The sequence below is a fragment of the Parasteatoda tepidariorum genome, chromosome X2, assembly GCF_043381705.1.
Source record: "Parasteatoda tepidariorum isolate YZ-2023 chromosome X2, CAS_Ptep_4.0, whole genome shotgun sequence".
In the NCBI taxonomy this organism is placed as follows: domain Eukaryota; kingdom Metazoa; phylum Arthropoda; class Arachnida; order Araneae; family Theridiidae; genus Parasteatoda; species Parasteatoda tepidariorum.
Window position 1 is genome coordinate 54,122,880 of NC_092215.1, and position 20,946 is coordinate 54,143,825.

Sequence of the window (20,946 nt, forward strand, 5' to 3'; positions counted from 1 at the left end):
CCACGGATTTGCCCGAAATGGATTTGCACACGGAAAAATTATATAAATTTATAAATAAAAAAATTTTTTGGTAGATAATTTTAGCCACGGATTTGCCCGAAATGGATTTGCACATGGAAAATTGTATAAATTAATAAATAAATTTTTAGTAAATAATTTTACCCACGGATTTACCGGAAATGAATTTGCACATGGAAAAATTGTATAAATTAATAAAATCCTATTTGATGAACCAATTACAATTACTAAGATTTCCCTCTTTCCCTAAATTGAAACATTTTACGGATTTGCTTTGCAAGATTTTGCCTAACATATAATCAAGAAGCACAACTTTTCGTACACTTTTTCATGACTGCTCTGTCTAATAATTAATAAATAAATTTTGTACCCTCCTTCCCAGCCTAAGACCTGTTTTAATCCTTCCACTCGGCAACGACGTTATAAGTTGTCAGTATTAAGCGGACGGGAAGGGGGTACGGTACATCAAAGATATGTAATATCTCATTAAAATAATCATCTGAATTTTTGAAATTGTATCAATCGAAAGAGGGTACATCAAAAATATGGAATAACTTGAAATCATTCATTCAAATGGACAGTTGGTAATTTATCAGTGAAATTTTTCTTCCTCTAATGGTAATCCATAATTCATCCAGTATTTTCAACAAAAAATAAATTCTTCGATCATCAAAATTTTTATTTATATAAATGATACCTAGGCCCAGTGTAACTTAACGAGCATCGACTTTGTATTTGTCTATGCTGCATGTTATGTCTACGTTCTGAAGGCGATGAATACTACTAGAGAACTGAGCTTCAAAAATTTCCAGCCCCCTTGGACTTATAATAAAACCTGCATCAGATTCCTGATCGACATTAAAAAGTTTTCGATTTGAAACCCCATCCCTTTCCTTTACAAATAGTGACTTATGTAAAGTTTAGTTATGCCTCTCCCAGTGCTGCTCTGTATCTTATCGTCGATGAATATTTGTTCTCACACCTCGGTATTAAAATATTTTTCTCTTCTTAATGCAATTGCAGTACTTATTGAAATTAAATTTTTAATATATGAATGCAATTGTGGTGTGGCAGAAATTGTAAATTATATCAAGAAATGCTAAAACTAATACAAATAATTTGGAAAATGAATAAAATACTTGTTGTTAGAATTTGAATTAAGTCCAATGTTGGTAACTAGTTCATAGCTCAGTTTTAGCTCAGACATTTCCGTAAACAAACAAAGTTTCTTATTGCTGAGAGTCAATTCCATCTTAAGGATAAAGCAACCAAATACACTTCAAAAACACGTTTAAAATAGAAATGAAAATATTAGAATTTCCTAACACCCGATTGTGACAAATTAAATAACCAATTAAGAACTCTGCACAAAAATTACTTTAAAAAATATCCGAACTAAACTTTTTGAAGAAAAAAAAAAGAAAAAAAAAAAGAAAAGAAATATATAAATATAAGCAAACAAAAGGTAATTTACAAATTAACCAAACTTGCACTTCAGATTAAAAATAAGAAAAATAGCTAGGTCAGTGAAATTTTAAAAACTGATTTATCTTAATACCATACAGAATTGGAAAGCTTGTTTTGGATTTCAACTAGTCATCAAAATTTTGATAGAAATTGTTGTCTTACAATTATTATGTTCAACCAGCAAGTGATGCTTATTATTGTTGGTCCAACAATAACCATCAAAATATGACGAGAAAATATACACTATCTGGCCATTAATGACCGGACACCCCTCATCTCGGATACATGAAGTGCTAGTATGAAGTCAGTAGGGTGTAGGGCCGCCACGCGCCCGAATCACAGCTTTAACCCTTCTAGGAAGGCTATCCATTAGGTGTTGGTACACGGCGGCAGATATTGCCGCCATTCCTCCTGTAACATGGCGATGACTTGAGTGGTGGTTTTGGGACGTTGTGGTCCGGCCCTCAACCGGCGTTCCAACTCATCCCAGAGATGCTCAATTTGATTGATGTCGGGACTTTGGGATGGCCAGTCAAGCTCTTGCACCCCCATTTCTTCAAACCAGTCCGTGATGGCATGTGCTTTATGAATAGCAGCGTTATCGTGTAGAAACACAAACTGGCCATTACCGAATTGTTGCCACAAGGTGGGAAGCGCCGAATTGTCCAGGATGTCTCTATACCCTTCTTCGTTCAGGGTTCCATGTACTAACACCAAAGGTCCAAGGCCAAACCATGAGAAACAGGACCACACCGTAATTCCTCCACCGCCGAACTTCACAGTGGGGACAATGCACTCCGGTAGGTACCGTTCTCCCGGCATTCGCCAGGTCCACACCCGTCCATCAGAGTGCCACAGCATGTAGCGTGACTCATCACTCCGCATAATGCTTTTCTATTGCTCTTCTGTCCACTGGCAACGTGCTCTGCACCACTGAAATCGGTGGCGGGCGTTTGATGGAGAGATGTTTGGCTTATGTGCTGCTGCTCGTCCATGGAATCCTTGTGCAATCAGCTCCCGACGAATGGTACGTGCACTGGCAACACTGCCAGATGCAGCCCGGAAGTTGGTAGCGACAGTGCCCAACGACATTTGTCGGTTTGCCTTCACTACACGTCGAAGAGATCGTCGATCCCTGTCGGACATTATTTTGGGGTTGCCGGGTCGGGACTGCGGTTTTATCACTCGCTCTCGTTCCCATTTCAACACGACGTCACCAACTGTTGACCGTGGTATCTGAAATTTGTCGGAGAAGGCACGTATGGAATGACCAAATCGGTGAGCGCCTATGATCATGCCCCTTTCCGCCTCATTCAGCTCTCGCAAGCCACTCATTTTCACTGTTAACGCTAGTATGGCCGTCGCCTGCTTGCGAATGGTCCTTCCCCCACCACAGGTTCCGTATTTATTCCGCCACGACGAGTCCACCTGCCGTTCAAGGGGTGTCCGGTCATTAATGGCTAGATAGTGTATGTCATTAAAAATTATGTTTTTCTAATATTTTAAGTTTTTAGTTAAATGAAATCGTATTGACTAAGGCCCGGATTTTGATGACATTTGCATTTTTTTGCATTTTTTGCATTTTTGGACATTTTTTGTCCTTTAGAGCATTTTTTGAGATTTATAGGGCATTTTTTTTTAATTTTGGGGCGTATTTTGCATTTTAAAGCATTTTGTAAATTTTTTTCTCATTTTTATTACTTTTTATAATTTTTTATTATTACACTGGCTTCCAAACAATGAAGGAAATCTCTAGGATATTAAAAGTTGAAGCAACATCTTTTCAAATTGAAGAAGAATTGTCAATAAGTGTGACAGTCCTTTTCATGTACGCACCAATAACATCAGTAGACGTTGAAAGAAGCTTCTCCTGGTATAAAAATTTGCTTTCAGACAAGAGACGCTCGTTTACATTTCAAAATATTAAAAANAACATTTTACGGATTTGCTTTGCAAGATTTTGCCTAACATATAATCAAGAAGCACAACTTTTCGTACACTTTTTCATGACTGCTCTGTCTAATAATTAATAAATAAATTTTGTACCCTCCTTCCCAGCCTAAGACCTGTTTTAATCCTTCCACTCGGCAACGACGTTATAAGTTGTCAGTATTAAGCGGACGGGAAGGGGGTACGGTACATCAAAGATATGTAATATCTCATTAAAATAATCATCTGAATTTTTGAAATTGTATCAATCGAAAGAGGGTACATCAAAAATATGGAATAACTTGAAATTATTCATTCAAATGGACAGTTGGATATTTATCAGTGAAATTTTTCTTCCTCTAATGGTAATCCATAATTCATCCAGTATTTTCAACAAAAAATAAATTCTTCGATCATCAAAATTTTTATTTATATAAATGATACCTAGGCACAGTGGAACTTAACGAGCAATGACTTTGTATTTGTCTATGCTGCATGTTATGTCTACGTTCTGAAGGCGATGATTACTACTAGAGAACTGAGCTTCAAAAATTTTCAGCCCCCTTGGACTTAAAATAAAACCTGCATCAGATTCCTGATCGACATTAAAAAGTTTTCGATTTGAAACCCCATCCGTTTCCTTTACAAATAGTGACTTATGTAAAGTTTAGTTATGCCTCTCCCAGTGCTGCTCTGTATCTTATTGTCGATGAATATTTGTTCTCACACCTCGGAATGGATTACGATGATCGACATTCCCTCCCTCCTACTCAGAACTCAAAAAATCCGCTTTTTGGAATTGTGTTCCTGGATTTTCAGCGACTTTCATCTATGATATTGCGGTTTTCAAAATATCTTGGACTTATTCGAACTTTTTCACGTATCCTTTGGGGTAATTTTTTTTTTAAATTCTCATAAAACAATTTCTTTAATTTTTATTGATTAATAAAAAATTAGAAAAGAAGAACTCATGTAAATAACAAAAATAATAGATTAAGATTTAAATTTTTTCTCTCTCATACTTGATGTTTCGATTGAAACAATTAATTTTTATACATTGATCGTATTTGCTGACATTTAAATTTTTTTTTCTCGAGTAATTGTTACTTTCTGTGAATTGATTGGCAGAAAAAATTCTTGAAGAAATTATTTTCTTATTTATTGTTTTATGTGTTACAGTTTCTACGATTTATTGATTAGTAGAATTTATATTTTTGTTTTACTGATGTTTAGGGTTAAGATAAAAATGCCATTAAAATATTTGTCTCTTCTTAATGCAACTGCAGTACTTATTGAAATTAAATTTTTAATATATGAATGCAATTGCGGTGTGGCAGAAATTATAAATTATATCAAGAAATGCTAAAACTAATACAAATAATTTGGAAAACGGATAAAATACTTGTTGTTAGAATTTGAATTGAGTCCAATGTTGGTAACTAGTTCATAGCTCAGTTTTAGCTCAGACATTTCCGTAAACAAACAAAGTTTCTTATTGCTGAGAGTCAATTCCATCTTAAGGATAAAGTAACCAAATACACTTCAAAAACACGTTTAAAATAGAAATGAAAATATTAGAATTTCCTAATACCCGATTGTGACAAATTAAATAACCAATTAAGAACTCTGCACAAAAATTACTTTAAAAAATATCCGAACTAAAATTTTTGAAGGAAAAAAAAAAAGAAATATATAAATGTAAGCAAACAAAAGGTAATTTGCAAATTAACCAAACTTGCACTTCAGATTAAAAGTAAGAAAATTAGCTAGGTCAGTGAAATTTTAAAAACTGATTTATCTTAATACCATATAGAATTGGAAAGCTTGTTTTGGATTTTAACTAGTCATCAAAATTTTGATAGAAATTGTTGTTTTACAATTATTATGTTCAACCAGCAAGTGATGCTTATTATTGTTGGCCCAACAATAACCATCAAAATATGACGAGAAAATATATGTCATTAAAAATTATGTTTTTCTAATATTTTAAGTTTTTAGTTAAATGAAATCGTAATGACACTTGAGATTAAGTTTTTATTTTACTTAATGTTTAAAATTTATCATCTCTTTTCATTCATTTCAAACGAAAAAAGTATAATAAAGATTCAAGTTGATAATCCTTTGAAAATTGTAGAATATATAAAAAATTCATACCTTAAAAAATACAAAATGGACACAAAATGATATGTGGATTTTATTTCGAGAATATATTATTTATAATTTAAAATTCATCACATAACATATTTTGCTTGGCATTTTACAAAGGAGCATTCAGCAACTTTTTTATTATGCTATTCATTGTACATTTAGAAGGCAGAAAAACGACTGAAATAGTTATTCTCAGAACCCTTCCTTTTAATAATCCATTTGATAATAATCAAACAATATTTTCACAGCATGTCTTATTCTTATATTTAGTATATACAAGTATGCATGTGGAAATTTGGGATACATTAAAAACTAAAACCTACTAATCTCTAGATAAAATTAGAATCCACTTATCTTGGGAAATTTTTTTTTTCAAGGAAAAAAAAAGCATGGGTTGGGATTTTTCATAAAAACTCTGGTTTTAGAAAATCTTGGTTGACGTCTTTTTACTTTTATGTTAATCAACCATCAAATGATATCTGTTCTTGATGGAACAGCACCATCCATCATCATATGATAGTTGATGTTGTTTTACTTCTATCTAGGTCAGCCATCAAGTAATGTTAGTTATTGATAGACCAACACTGTCCATTATCTTACGATGGATAAAAAAAATACTATTTTTTAACAGATAATGGACCAATTGCCATATTAATACGATTGGCATTGCTAGGACCAATAAGCATATGATTGGCATTGCAATTTTATTACTCTACATTTAAAGTATTTTCGTTATAATCTTTAGCAACCATTTTACTTCAAGAATGTTAATATGAAAGTATGTAAAACAAAATATAAGACTATCATATATTTTGATTTTGCAACATGTTGCAAACATATATATTTATTTTAAAACCTAAATTTGCTATTGAAGATTTTCTCATAAAAATAAAGGAATTTTGCATTATCAGGATAATTACTAAGGATTGTGCAAATTCATGACATTACAAGTGGAATATATATAGTAATATACATATATGGTTAAAAAGGTAACATTTATTTTATATTTGCTACAATTCCAAGGTTTTAGGATTTAAGTAGATAATCATAATGTTAAAGCTACATTTCAAATAAAATGAATTAACTTTTTTGAAGTGAAAGTTATCGAAAAACGTTTAAGCTAATTAGAACAAAAAAATATAATTAAAATTTTTCCTTAATATTAAATAAAAAAAACTATGTACATTTTAAGAATGGTGTGAGAAAGTAAAATTACTTTTTTAATTAAATGTAAAAAAAAATAAAAAAAATCAATGTTTTACGTAATTTAGAGGACTGCCCACATCATTGGTTCCAATCATCAAATTGTGCTCATAAATTTTGAATTAACAGTTTCAATTATTCCATGTAAAAAAGTGTTAAATTATAAAAATTATAAAGTATCTTTTAAAATGTCCTTAATTAAAATTTTAACTATTTTGCATTAACTGAAATGTTTAATGATGACTAAAAATTGTTTTCCTTAACAAAAAACTTTCAAGGTGAAAGTGTTTTGTTAATTAGGGTGGGAAACGTTAATAAGTTTGTAGAAAGTAATTTTAAATGAGTTCAAGGAAAATGGACAATAACAAAAAATCGACTATAGCCTTTTATGTATCAATAATTGTGTGTCTTTGAAACTTCACCATCAATGAGGAAAGATGATGTCATGTAGAAGGGTTAAATTATCAAGTTTATAAAAATAAGCATAAATTTCTTTGATATTTGCCACATTTGCTAGGATATAGCTTATGCCATTGGTATAAATATGCATTCGGATTTCTTGATAACAAACACTTGATTGTTTACATAGAATGAAAATTTTTTCTCTCTCACTTGTATTGCTGAGCACATACTCGCTGCATATTTCCAGTTTCTTGCATAATCCAAACAATATAACATCTCCAACACGTATCGCTTTTCTATTTTTGTTATTACTATGGAGTTCTGTAAACAACTTGTGGGCTGCATTTTTTCCTAACATTTTATTCGATTTAAGTTCATTATTAAGAAGGTATAGTCTCGTCATTTGGCTTTCTATTCTAGTTGGTCCACTTTCTTAGAACATTTTCCTCTTCATACAGAAACATTGATCGGATCCACATGGGACCCCAGTCGAATAAAAATGCAAAAGTGATTGGATATTGAAAGTCATTGCACTCTTTCCCTATAAATTTTGGACCATAACAAACTTTACTAAATGCTCAGCCACTTTCTGCAAATAATGCTCACTCAAATTAAGGAATGACACAATTAAGTTCGGAAATTATGTTATATTTTGTTTAGTTTATTTAATACAAGATGGCAGCACCAAATTTTTACTGATGTTGATTAAATGTTTAAATAATAATACATGCTGTTGCCATCTATGAAGGTTTTTTATAACTCTTAGTTCCCTCTATTATTTAGAAGCAATAGCTATCGAAAAATTGACGCTAACCAAGTTACGGTTTTAAGGAAGTATTTTTAATTCTGAGAATTAAAGCACTTGTGTGGTAATAATTTTGTATGAATTGTATTATTTTGGTAAATCTAGATACTTAGTAACCTAACTAAATAAGGCATGAAAATTACATCATGAAAAATAAATGATTTAGAAAACTATTTATTTGCAAAATGCGTCTGCTTAAATAAATAAAATAACTAAATTTATTAATCCGTGAATTATGTTAAGAGTTTATTGTATAAAATTATCCATTTGGAGCACTATTCTTATTAAAAAAAAAGACTGGGTTATTGTAATAAAATATATTCAATGATAGAATTTAATTTGAATTAAAACGATTAATTAAAGAATTAGAAATTGAGAATAAAAATCAATTAAAAAATGTCAGAAGTGATTAATTTGACAACACTGCAAATGGCTTACTAAAACGAGCTTATTTCAAAGGGATCTAGAAATAAAAATGTTGTATAGGTGAGAAGGGAAAAAAAAAACTTAGCAAATAAGCAAATAAATAAATATGTAAATTAAATTAAATAAATAAACACATTTTATATATATGAATGCTTCACTTGCCAAATCAATTAACTCCTTTTCCTAAATTTTATTAAATTTTAATATTTCTCCAATATTTTCAGAATCTCAAACAATGGGCTCAGAAGTAAATTTAGCTCTAAGTGTTTGATCATTCTCAACTATTTCAAATGTTTGACTTTTTAAGTTCACACTTATAAAAGAATTTTTTTTTGTGTGTGTTTGTGAAATATTGACATCAATATTACAAAACTTGCTCTTAACTGTCTTCCTATCAACTGATAAAGTTCTTAAGTAATTGAAACTCACGGCAGAAAAAGTCATTCCTCATTGTGTTTTTAAGTGTAGTGCCAATAACATCATAGGCTACGCATGGATTTGGAAAGTTTATTCCCTGGAATGATTCCTAATATATTACTTACTCGACATCAGACCAATGATGTCGAAGTGCAAAGCTGAATAGAGTGACATTCAACTCACCTTTTGCGATTTTCTCTTGTGAATCAATAATTTCCAAAAAGTTATGTCTGAAATAACCAAAGATCTCAAAGAAACAATCAGAATCATTAAATATCTGAAAAATAAAAATAGCGTTAATTTCAGAATAAAAATAAATAAGTCCAATGACTGGTTTCTTTAAGTATCTCTTTGAAAGCATTTTTAAAGAACAATGACATTGGAAATGAGGCACGATTTAAAATCTGTTTTGCTCCTTTGAATTTATATTCCATTAATGTATTTCACTTTATTAAAATTACAAGAAATTAATTAACAATTAGTTTTTTTAAATATTGGTTTGAATTTGGTAATAACTTTGAATATTATATTAGTATTTGATCCTTTGAAAAACACTAATTTGGATAGCTGCCATTTTGATACCAAACACCATTTTTTTAAAAAGCGAAGCAAGGAAAGAAAAATCAAAATAGAGCAAATGGGACTCTTTCTTGAGGGTAATTCCATGATGTCGGTCACTAATTTGGATAGCGGCTATCTAAATAACAAAAACCATTGTTTACTTAAGTGAAATAAGAAAATATCAAAATAGAGCAAATGGGACTCTTTCTTAAGGGTAATTCCATGAAGTCGGTCACTAATTTGGATAGTAGCTATCTAAATAACAAACACCATTGTCTACTTAAGTGAAACAAGAAAATATCAAAATAGAGCAAATGGGACTCTTTCTTAAGGGTAATTCGATAGTGTCGGTTACTATTTTTGATAACGGCTATCTAACTGGCAAACACCATTGTTTACATTAACGAAACAAGGAAATATCAAAATAATACAAATGAGACTCTTTCTTAAGGATAATTCCATTGTACGCAGGAATAATAAAGGGCAAAATGCTTCTTCTCAAAAAAGGGCACTTTGAGTTTTGAATGGGCACTAGCCTACCACCGTAATATTATGTAATAACTGAATTTGATCCTCAATTTTCAAATCACCTTTTTTTATTACGACGAGAGCTGTTTTTTAAGTAAGTGCCGTTTTGTTGTGTACACTAACAGGGGAACCGCAATTAGTACTTGCGTCGTGTCCTGACATTCCTTTGGAACAGGTGTGTAGGTAGCCTGTACTATTAGTTCAGTGTCTTTAAAATGTTCAAGTTTTAAAAAAAATCACCCACTGCGTATGAGGTTATTAAAATTTTTCAAGATAAAGAATGAATTATATATTTTTATTTCATTTTTTACGAAGATTGTAAAATTGTGTATTAAGGTCATTTATTACGGTACACACTATTTTTATAATGACAGCTCCTTCCTAAGTTTAAAATTGAATCGATTACACTGAGATTCAAACTATTTTTATAATGAAAGTTCCTAAGTTTAATTGAGATTCTGTTGCAAGAGATTTTTGAAGATAATCGCTCATTTCACTGCTTTTATGCAATTGAATAGTCAGAGCCAGAATTTTTTTAGTGGTAGGAAGAAGAATTCATTTCAGTTTATTATGCGATATGTTAAGGTCATTTATTACGGTACGCACTATTTTTATAATGAAGAGGGAACTTCTTAAGTTTAAAATTGATTCGATTACACTGAGATTCAAACTATTTTTATAATGACAGTTCCTTCTTAAGTTTAAAATTGAATCGATTACACTGAGATTCACACTATATTTATAATGACAGTTCCTTCTTAAGTTTAAAATTGAATCGATTGCACTGAGATTCACACTATTTTCATAATGACAGTTCCTTAAGTTTAAAATTGAATCGATTACACTGACATTCGCATTATTTTTATAATGACAGTTCCTTCTTAAGTTTAAAATTGAATCGATTATACTGAGATACACACAATTTTTATAATGACAGTTCCTTCTTAAGTTTAAAATTGAATCGATTACACTGAAATTCACACTATTTTTATAATGACAGTTCCTTCTTAAGTTTAAAATTGAATTAAGTTTAAGTTTGAATCAGAGGAAAATTATACTTTCATTTGTTCTTAGGAAATTCTCAGAACCATTTTCATGACCTAGATAATTTAAAAATTAACACATACCTTTTTCAATGTACAATTTTTTTTAATCGAAGTAGATTATTTAAAAAGAAATGTTTTAACACATCTTCCAACAATTGAGTATTTTGCTAAATATCTTATTAATTGGAAGTGAATAAAGATTTTTTTAAAATCCAGAACTAGGAAAAAATAATCATTTGTCCTTCTTATTTATTATATACCTGTTTAAATAGCTTACATGTAGTATATATAATAGGCCTTGTGGTGATGGGTTCGCCGCTCATCGTAAAATCAAGTTTATTTCATATTGTTATCTGTTTGTCTTTAATCAATTGTGTTTTTACTTATTTTTGAAGTGAGCTGAATTAAGAGTTCTGACGTCATATTCTTAGAATTGTATAAATACCAGCACGCACATGACAGCCTGTCAGGAGGACTGATTACTCATGCTATCAAATACACTTTCACTTTAGGGTAAACAGATATCGACGTTTGAAGGTAGCACGCTGATTGTAAGATAAGTATTCTTGCGTCTAATTTGTGCTAGTTAGTTGAAATTTGCCTAAGTAAGTTTTGTTCTTTATGTATTTATTGTGGAATATAGTTTAGCGACGGTTGATTCTGGGTGGGACCAGAGTTTCATGGCCTCACCTATTGATTTATCACAAAGTGGTCCTGTACAGGACCAGCAAAATACGATTTCACCTCTTATCTCCGAGAATCCTATGGACGCGGTAGTTATTATTGAGGATTCAAATGCCAATCTAAACGTCGCTGTTAAAGAGGGATGTACCCCTTCCAAAAATATTTTGAATATAAGCTATCCTAACACCGGCATAACGTATAAAAAGAAAAAGCGGAAAAATCGCCTCAAAAATACAGTTCAATCAACGGATGAAGATTGTACGGACTTAGAATCCGACGCCCCTACTGACAACTTAATCGATAAGGAAGATTTAGATTTGAACCTTATTAATGATATCACTATACCTTTTGAAAATATGTTAATCGAAACCCTTGAGCTATTGAGAAATTCCGCTAATTTTAAAAATCAAGGTCATAAGGTCGCACAGACCCTGAATAAAATTAATGACCACCATAACCAGTTCAAAAATAAATATCTCGAACTCAAAAGCAAAATATCCAACGAAAATACCCTATTTAGTGTCCTCTCAGAAACCACCACGGAAAAAATTGATACTTTCGCCCAAGATAATAAAAATCAATTTCCTTCTATCCCATTTTTTGATCAAAATGACTCACGTGATAACAATATGGACATAAACTTTCCTGATACTTTAAACCAGAATTGCAGAGGAAATAATATTTCTTTTTCAAAAACAAAAAGGTTTAAGACAACACCACCATCCCCAACTAGGATAAATCATACTATTAATGACCCCAATCCAGAAGACGACTTCACTCTTCAAAAGAAAATATCCAAAATTCCCCCCATCGTAATCAAGGACAACAATTTCAACTGGAAGGATTTTAATAAACAACTCCAAGATAAGGATATAAAAGACTATAACGCAAAAAATAATGGTGATTACTTCACTATAAAAACCAAGAAAACAGAAGACAGATGTCGCATAATAACAATTTTAAAAGAAGCAAATATTGCTCATCACACATACAGCTTACCAGAAGAACGTACCTTTAGAGTCGTCGTCAAAAAAGTACCAAAAGAATACAGTGCAGAAGATGTACAATACGAACTAGCAAAAGTAAACTCTTCTGTTATTAACGTTACTCAAATGTATAGACGAAACCATGGTAACAAAATTCCTATGCCCACTTTTGTCGCAACCCTAAACAAGGAAATCCCCAGCTGTAAAGACATTTACAATATTAAATACCTGTTCAATATGTGTATCAACATAGAAGAATACAGAAAATCCGACCGCCCCTCACAATGCCACCGATGCCAGGATTTCTTCCACGGCCAAAGACTGTGCAACCATCCTCACCGCTGTGTAAAATGTGCAGGGAACCATGCTACCAATGAATGTACAAAAACAAACGACGAACCTCCAAAATGCTGCAACTGTGGTGGAGATCACCCAGCAAATTACAGTAAATGCCCTAAATACGAAAGCATTGTTGAAAAAATGTACAATAGAACAAATAATAGAAGATCCTTCAGTAACAGAGAAAATAGAAACAATTTCAATAATAATACCACCAGCTCAAGATTTAGCTATGCTAATGTTGTCCAAAACAATAGCGCCCAACAACCAATAAATCTAAACCCAGCATTATTACTACAACAAGCTGTGGAAGCCAGCAACAACCTAGCAAAATGTCTATCCATTTTCCAACAGGAACTCCTAAATAGTTCGCAAGCCATCCCAAACCAGGGAACCTCTAGCAGTGATCATGTGTAGAAAATTCTCCTTCACCCTATTAACCATAGCTCTATGGAATGCAAACAACATCCTAACAAAATTCGCCGAATTTCTCGATTTCATTGCAAATTTCAACCCTGACATAATAGCAGTCACTGAGACGCACACCAAGTCCAGCCATAGACTGAAAGTACTGAACTACAACACCTTTAAATGTGACCGTATTATTCGCACAGGCGGCGGGTGCGCGATATTTATTCATAAGAAGTACAAAGCATCAATATACAACCTGAGCAGCGAAAATAATAGAGAAGAAACCTCCATTTTATTACAAATAAACAACAATAATATTAAACTTTCTTGCATCTACAACCCACCGTATAATGAATTCTCAACAGATTTTATGAAAAAACTATTCCCTCCCAATCTTCCATCGATCGCACTTGGTGATTTTAATGCTAAAAACGACATATGGGGCTGTAGAAAAGTTAACAAACTTAGAAGACAACTGCACCAGCTCACTGAAGAATTCGGACTCACAGTCTACGCTCCTGAAAAACCCACCTATCTCCATCATAGTGGAATGCACCCTCCAGACATTTTAGATTTCATGATTACAAATACAAGCTCACCTTTCGCTATTGAAACCCTAGATGAACTTAGCAGCGATCATTTCCCTGTCTGGATCACTACTACCCTCGAAATGCAGGATAACAACCAATTTAGACGAAAAACAGACTGGACTCTATACCACAACATCCTTCATCTTACCGATTCTAACGAAGATTCAGCCCCCATTTCCAATGATGATATAAACTCCTCCATTAATAATATCTTTAACGCCATTACCTATGCTTATAATGAAGCTACAGAACTCAAACCCATCAACCTCAACAACTATAAACTACCTCATAACATCAAAGAACTTATTAAGGATAAAAATAAACTGAGAAAAAGATTCCAGAGAAACTTCAATCCGGAACTTAAACGTCAACTTAATAAATTAAACAAAACTATAAAAGAAAAATGTAATCAATATAGAAACAGCCTATGGAATGAGAAACTCGAAAGTCTGAAAAATAGTGATAAACCCGAAACCGCCCTTATACTTATGCTCGACGTTGCCAAGGCCTTCGACCGAGTATGGCATAAGGGACTTATCGTAAAACTACATAAAATGAATATTTCATTAGACCTTATTACTTTAATTAACTCTTTCCTTACTGATAGAAAGTTCAGAATTAAAATCGATAGCTCGTTCTCAGCTTATAAAAACATTCAAGCCGGTGTGCCCCAAGGTAGTATCCTCGGGCCACTACTATACATCTTATACACAGCTGACTTCCCTATTAATAACGATAATCCAAACGAATTCACAGCCCTATATGCCGACGATACAGCAATTATCACGAAATCTATGAGCCATTTACAAGCCTTCAAATACACACCAAAGAAGATCTACAATATCGAAAAATGGTGCTCACAATGGAAGATAAAACTACACCCGGATAAGTGCCAAATGATTATTTTCAATAGTAAAAAGAAAGGTAGAACTATTCCTGATATAATCCTATACAAGCAGATAATTAAACCCACAAAGAGTGCAAAATATCTAGGAGTCACCATCACCTCTAATTTAAGTTGGAAACAACACATAAATAAAATTATTAAAAAAGCGAATGGTGCCTATTGGGCCCTCAACTCCATATTAAACTCGAAGTCATCTTTAGACTTAAAATGCAAGCGCACTGTCTATCCAATGGCAATTAGGCCAATTCTAACTTATGCCTGCCCTGCCATTAACACTCTAAGTGATCATTTAAAAAATAAACTCTCTATGGCAGAAGGGAAGATTATAAGAAGACTCGTCGGCGCCCCTAAATGCATTAGCAATAATAGTATAAAAAGGGATCTTAAAATTGATAACATCAACGTCTATATAAAAAATTTAAACAAAAATTTCTACGATGAAGCTAAAACCTGTACCACCAGCAATTTTAACTCACTCCTAGATATTGAATTAATTGACGACAACACTAAATTTAGCCCAATCACTGCCTTTTTCCTTAGGGATATGATGTTGCACTAGCACACGAAATACACTCACGATTTTTGGTGCTAAGCACCCCCTCTTCCCCCATCTCCAGTCCACCTCACTACTCCTCATCATCGATTTATTACTACAGATGAATCGGTTAATGCCGCTTCGCGGCAGCGCGCCGAGATATATATGATTTCTACCATTCTACAGCCTGTCAGTATTTCTCTCATCACCTGCTGTGATGATTTTTCTTGTAATTCAAACCAACTTGTATATAAATGTAAATATGTTAAATAAAATATTAGTATCTCGAAGGAGCTATCTTCGCTTACTTCAATGGTGACCTGGACGTCTGACGATACAAGCAACTTTCATTTTTCATCTTTCCTGTTTTTGCTTCTTGTATTATTCTCGAATTAATAGGAAACTGCAACTATGGCGGAATCGTCTGCAGTAAAAATTCCCATCTTCAATATCTCTGATCCACACCTGTGGTTCCATATGGTCGAAGCAACTTTCCAGCTTGCGACACCGAAGCCGATTTCAGAGAGCAAAACAAAGTTTAACTACTGCCTCGCCCATCTTCCTCCTGAAGTAGCCGCAGTTGTAAGGGACGTCATTATAACTCCTGACGCAGACGATCCTTTCAAAAAGCTGAAAGAAGAAATTATTGCACGCTGCGGGGAAGCAAAATACCAGGAAATTCGACGTTTACTTTCCGGAGAGCAACTAGGAGATAGAAAGCCTAGTGAACTCTTGCGCACTATGCAGAGAAGAGCTGAATCCCACGAAATCTCAGATTCTCTACTTTTGGAACTATTTCTAAATCAGTGAAGTTAGCGAAGTTTCCTCAAACCAACAATGCACCTTTGAGCTTTTGGAAGAAGTTAAAGCACTACGAAAAGAAGTAGCAGCATTGCGGACACGTAGTAGGTCTCGCAACCGGAACTATGCACAGTTTCGTAATCGTCAAAGCCAATCCTCATCTCCACATCGAAACTCCAAAATGTGCTTCTATCATCGGAAATTTAAATCTGATGCTAGAAAGTGTGTCAAACCCTGCATCTACCAGAAAAACCAAGAAAGGCAAGAGTGAATGCGACTAACATCTTGCCTCCAACAAATTGTCGCCTTTTTGTTAGAGATAGACAATCCAACAAACAATTTCTAGTGGATACCGGAAGTGACTGCTCAATTATTCCAGCAAATAAAAAAGAAAAAACTCTTTCTCCGATTCAGACTTTTAAAGCTGCGAACAATACCATCATAAAAGTATACGGTAAGAAATTGTTAACTTTAGACTTCGGTCTTAGACGAAAGTTTAATTTTCCATTTTATATTTGTGATATAACTAATCATATTATAGGTGCAGATTTTTTATACTATTTTAATCTTAAACCTAATATTAGAAAACGTTGCTTAAATGATATTACTACTAATTTAAATTCTCATTGTATTTTTAAAAATTCTGACATTATTTCAATTAAAACTGTTCTTGGTGAAAATTTTTATGAAAAATTGTTAAACGAATATCCTGAAATAACGAAACCTATTTGCTCAGACCAAATTGTTAAGCATAATGTTGTACATCATATAGAAACTTTTGGTTCACCAGTTTTTGCTAAACCTCGGCGTCTAGCGCCCGATAGGTTAAAAATAGCAAAAATGGAATTTCAACATATGTTAGATTTAGGCCACATGCGCCCATCCAAAAGTAATTTTTCATCACCTTTACATTTAGTTCCCAAGAAAAATAGTTTGGACTGGCGTCCAGTAGGTGATTATCGAGCTTTAAACGCTCAAACTGTTAAAGATAAATATCCAATTCCTAATATTATGGATTTTACTAGTGAACTACATGGAACTAAAATATTTTCTCACATTGATTTAATTCGAGCTTTCCATCAAATACCTATAGCCCATGAAGATGTACATAAAACTGCAATAATAACTCCTTTCGGATTATTCGAAAGTACTCGTATGCAATTCGGACTTTGCAATGCAGCCAGTACTTTCCAACGCTTTATTGACGAAGTAACTAGAGGCTTGGAAGGCGTTTACGCTTTCATAGATGATATATTAATAGCTTCCGAATCTCCCGAAGAGCATATAAAATATTTAAAATCACTTTTTGATAGACTGCAGTATTTTGGTTTAACAATAAATCCCTCTAAATGCTTATTTGGTCAGAATAGTTTACAATTTTTAGGTTTCAAAATTTCCGAAAAAGGTATTGAACCTTTAAGTGATCGCGTTAATGCAATTCTAAATTTTCCAAAACCAAATACGATTACTCAATTACGTAGATTTCTAGGATTATTTAATTTTTATCGACGCTTTATTCCTAATGCAGCTCATATTTTATCACCTTTAACCAAGTTTTTAGAAGGACAACGAAATATTAAGAAATCTAACAAATCATCAAAAAAATCTGATTTACCGTTAATTTGGACCGATACTTCAAACAAATCTTTTTCTGATGCAAAACAAGCAATAGCCGATGCAACTCTATTAAAATATCCTAAACCTGGTGCTAATTTAAGTCTGTGGACTGACGCGTCTGATTTTGCAATCGGCAGTTCTTTAATGCAATATCAAAATAATGAGTGGGAACCAATTGCATTTTTCTCAACAAAATTAAATAAAAGTCAGCAAAATTGGTCAACATACGATCGCGAATTATTGGCAATATACGCGTCAATAAAAAAATTTCGTCACATGCTTGAAGGTAGAAGTTTTACTATTTTTACTGACCAAAAACCTCTAATTTATGCGTTTAAACAAAAACCTGAAAAATGTTCCCCACGCCAATTCAGATATCTTGATTATATTTCTCAATTTTCAACTGATATTAAACATGTAAAAGGAAAATCTAATTCAGTTGCTGATACTCTATCGCGAATAGAAATAAATGCAATTTCAAAACCTCCATTAATAGACTTTAAAAAACTAGAACAGGAACAAAATGAAGATTCAGAATTGAAGGAAATATTAAATTCAAATAATAAATCTTTAAAATTAGAAAAACATTATTTTTCTTTGGAAGATGTTAATTTAATATGTGATTTTTCAACTAAGTACCCTAGACCTTTTATTCCAAAATCATACAGGCAAATTATTTTTGATAATTTACATTATTTTTCTCATCCTGGAATATATTTAACAACAAATTTAATTTTTAAACGATTTGTGTTTCCCAACATGAAAGTGGATATCAAAAATAAAGTTCGTTCTTGTGAGAAATGTCAGCGAGCTAAAGTTTTTCAACACACTAAGGCTCCTTTTAGTACATTTGCTCAACCCGACGCAAGATTTTCCCATATCCATCTGGATTTTATTAGCCCACTTCCTATTTCTGAAGGTAAGCAATACTGCCTTACAATAATAGATAGATTCACGAGATGGCTAGAAGTTATCCCTACTACGGATATGACTGCCGAGACCACCGCAAAAGCACTTATTCACGGTAGGATCTCTAGATGTGGCACTCCCGTTACTATAACTACAGATCAAGGCCAAAATTTTGAATCAACTCTTTTTCGAAATCTCACTAATATCTTAGGCAGTAACCACATCCATACTACTTCATATCACGCGCAAAGTAATGGAATGATAGAACGATTTCATAGACAACTTAAAAGTTCTATAATAAGCACAGGAAAACAATAAATGGACCGAAATTTTACCAATTGTTTTATTAGGTATTCGCACAGCTTTAAAAGCTGATATTAATGCAACTTGTGCACAACTTGTTTATGGTACTTCCTTACGTCTACCTTCGGATCTTTTAAACGCAAATTCTTTATCTCCACCAGTAACAGAAAATTATGTCACAAATTTAATGGCCGCAATGAGAAAATTAAGTCCTGTACCAGCATCAGCACACAGTAAAAGTAAGTTCTGTATTAATCCTAATTTAAAATCTTGTTCTCATATATTTTTAAAAGTAGATAAAATTCGTCCTCCACTATCACCTGCTTACACCGGACCACACCGGGTAATTGAACGTTCTGATAAAACCTTTATTATTGATTTTCATTGTAAGAAAGTAACTGTCTCAATAGATAGAATTAAACCAGCTTTTCAAATTTCTGAGAAATTAAAAATAAATAAAATTCCAATGGTCGAAAAGCAATTGTCTCCAACAAAGGAAGAAAAGCAAATTGTTACAAAATCTTGTCACCGTGTGCATTTCCCAAAATATTTTGTTAAAGAGTATGGAATATAAAAGCATCTAAATATTTTGTATCTATTAATTGTATTCCAATTTCCAAGTAAAATTTTTTTTTCCTAATTAAGACATATATTTCAATTTACTACTTTGTATTTTATGATTGTTTTTAAACAATCATTATTGGTATCGTGACTTTGTCACTGGGGGGATACTGTGTGGTGATGGGTTCGCCGCTCATCGTAAAATCAAGTTTATTTCATATTGTTATCTGTTTGTCTTTAAAAAATTGCGTTTTTACTTATTTTTGAAGTGAACTGAATTAAGAGTTCTGACGTCATATTCTTAGAATTGTATAAATACCAGCACGCACATGACAGCCTGTCAGTATTTTCTCCCATCACATGCTGTGATGATGCTTCTTGTAATTCAAACCAACTTGTATATAAATGTAAATATGTTCAATAAAATATTAGTATCTCGAAGGAGCTATCTTCGCTTACTTCAGCCTTTTAATTCTAGTTTATTAAGATACAGTGGTGGTCGAAATTGTGGAGACTTTTGAAAATTTTAACTATGTAGGCTTCTAGAAAATGTTGCATTCCACAAAACTCGTTGATATCATTTAAAGCAGAAGTTAATTCTTAATCCAATGTAATTAAAAAAAGTAAAAATGTTCTATAAGCATACAGAGTTAGAAAGACATAAAATTTCCAAAAGTATACATAATTTTGTCCACCACTGTATATTATACTTTACTAAAACAAACAAAATATTTTCCTGAATTTCAGAATTTCTATAGTTGCTGGAGGGTATGGTAAAAAACAGTAATAAAAATTTTTCACGGTTGAAAGATTTTTGAGCAGATCTAGCAATAAAAGTTTCACAAACAAAATTTAAAAATAATAATTATTATAGAAACTTTGAATAAAAATTTTAAAAACCCATCAAAGATTCAAGATCGAGAAGGAAAGAATTTAAAAAATCATAGGAGATAAGCAAAAATTGTCGTAGGTTTGAATCTTGTCAGACGCCATGAACTTTTTTTTTTCTTCATCATTCAAATTTTATTCATTCTTTTATTCATTTCTGCACACATTTTTGTAGAATAAATTGGAAACTTAATATTAAAAACTTATTCAAATCAGCATTTGGAAATTTTTGTAAAAGTTTTGCAACATATGAATGTTAGTATTGGTTCCAATTTTTGTAAGCCATGAATATTTTTTCCTGTAAAAATTTTGTGCCTTTACTTTTTTTGAGGTAGAGCCTTTTCAATCATAACAAAACCTTATGTTTTTACCCATTCCCTATTGAAGAGCCGTAAAAAAATATTTTGAAGTGAAAATAAATAGAAATTCATGAAAAAAATGGGGGTGTTTTCTATTATTAGTTAT

The 20,946-nt window shown here is 32.4% G+C and overlaps 2 protein-coding genes and 1 pseudogene across 2 annotated transcripts; 2 read left to right on the plus strand and 1 right to left on the minus strand.

Annotated features, from left to right (window-relative positions):
* Positions 1–2,379: 2,379 nt before the first annotated feature.
* Positions 2,380–2,820, minus strand: LOC139427177 (uncharacterized). The gene has a single exon (XM_071188048.1). It carries the CDS (start codon positions 2,818–2,820, stop codon positions 2,380–2,382), a length of 441 nt encoding a protein of 146 aa, XP_071044149.1.
* Positions 2,821–11,630: 8,810 nt separating this feature from the next.
* LOC139427178 (protein zntA-like) lies at positions 11,631–13,376 on the plus strand. Its single transcript, XM_071188049.1, has one exon. It carries the CDS (start codon positions 11,631–11,633, stop codon positions 13,374–13,376), a length of 1,746 nt encoding a protein of 581 aa, XP_071044150.1.
* A 2,422-nt stretch (positions 13,377–15,798) lies between these two features.
* Positions 15,799–17,796, plus strand: LOC139427218 (uncharacterized; annotated as a pseudogene).
* The last annotated feature ends 3,150 nt before the right edge of the window (positions 17,797–20,946 follow it).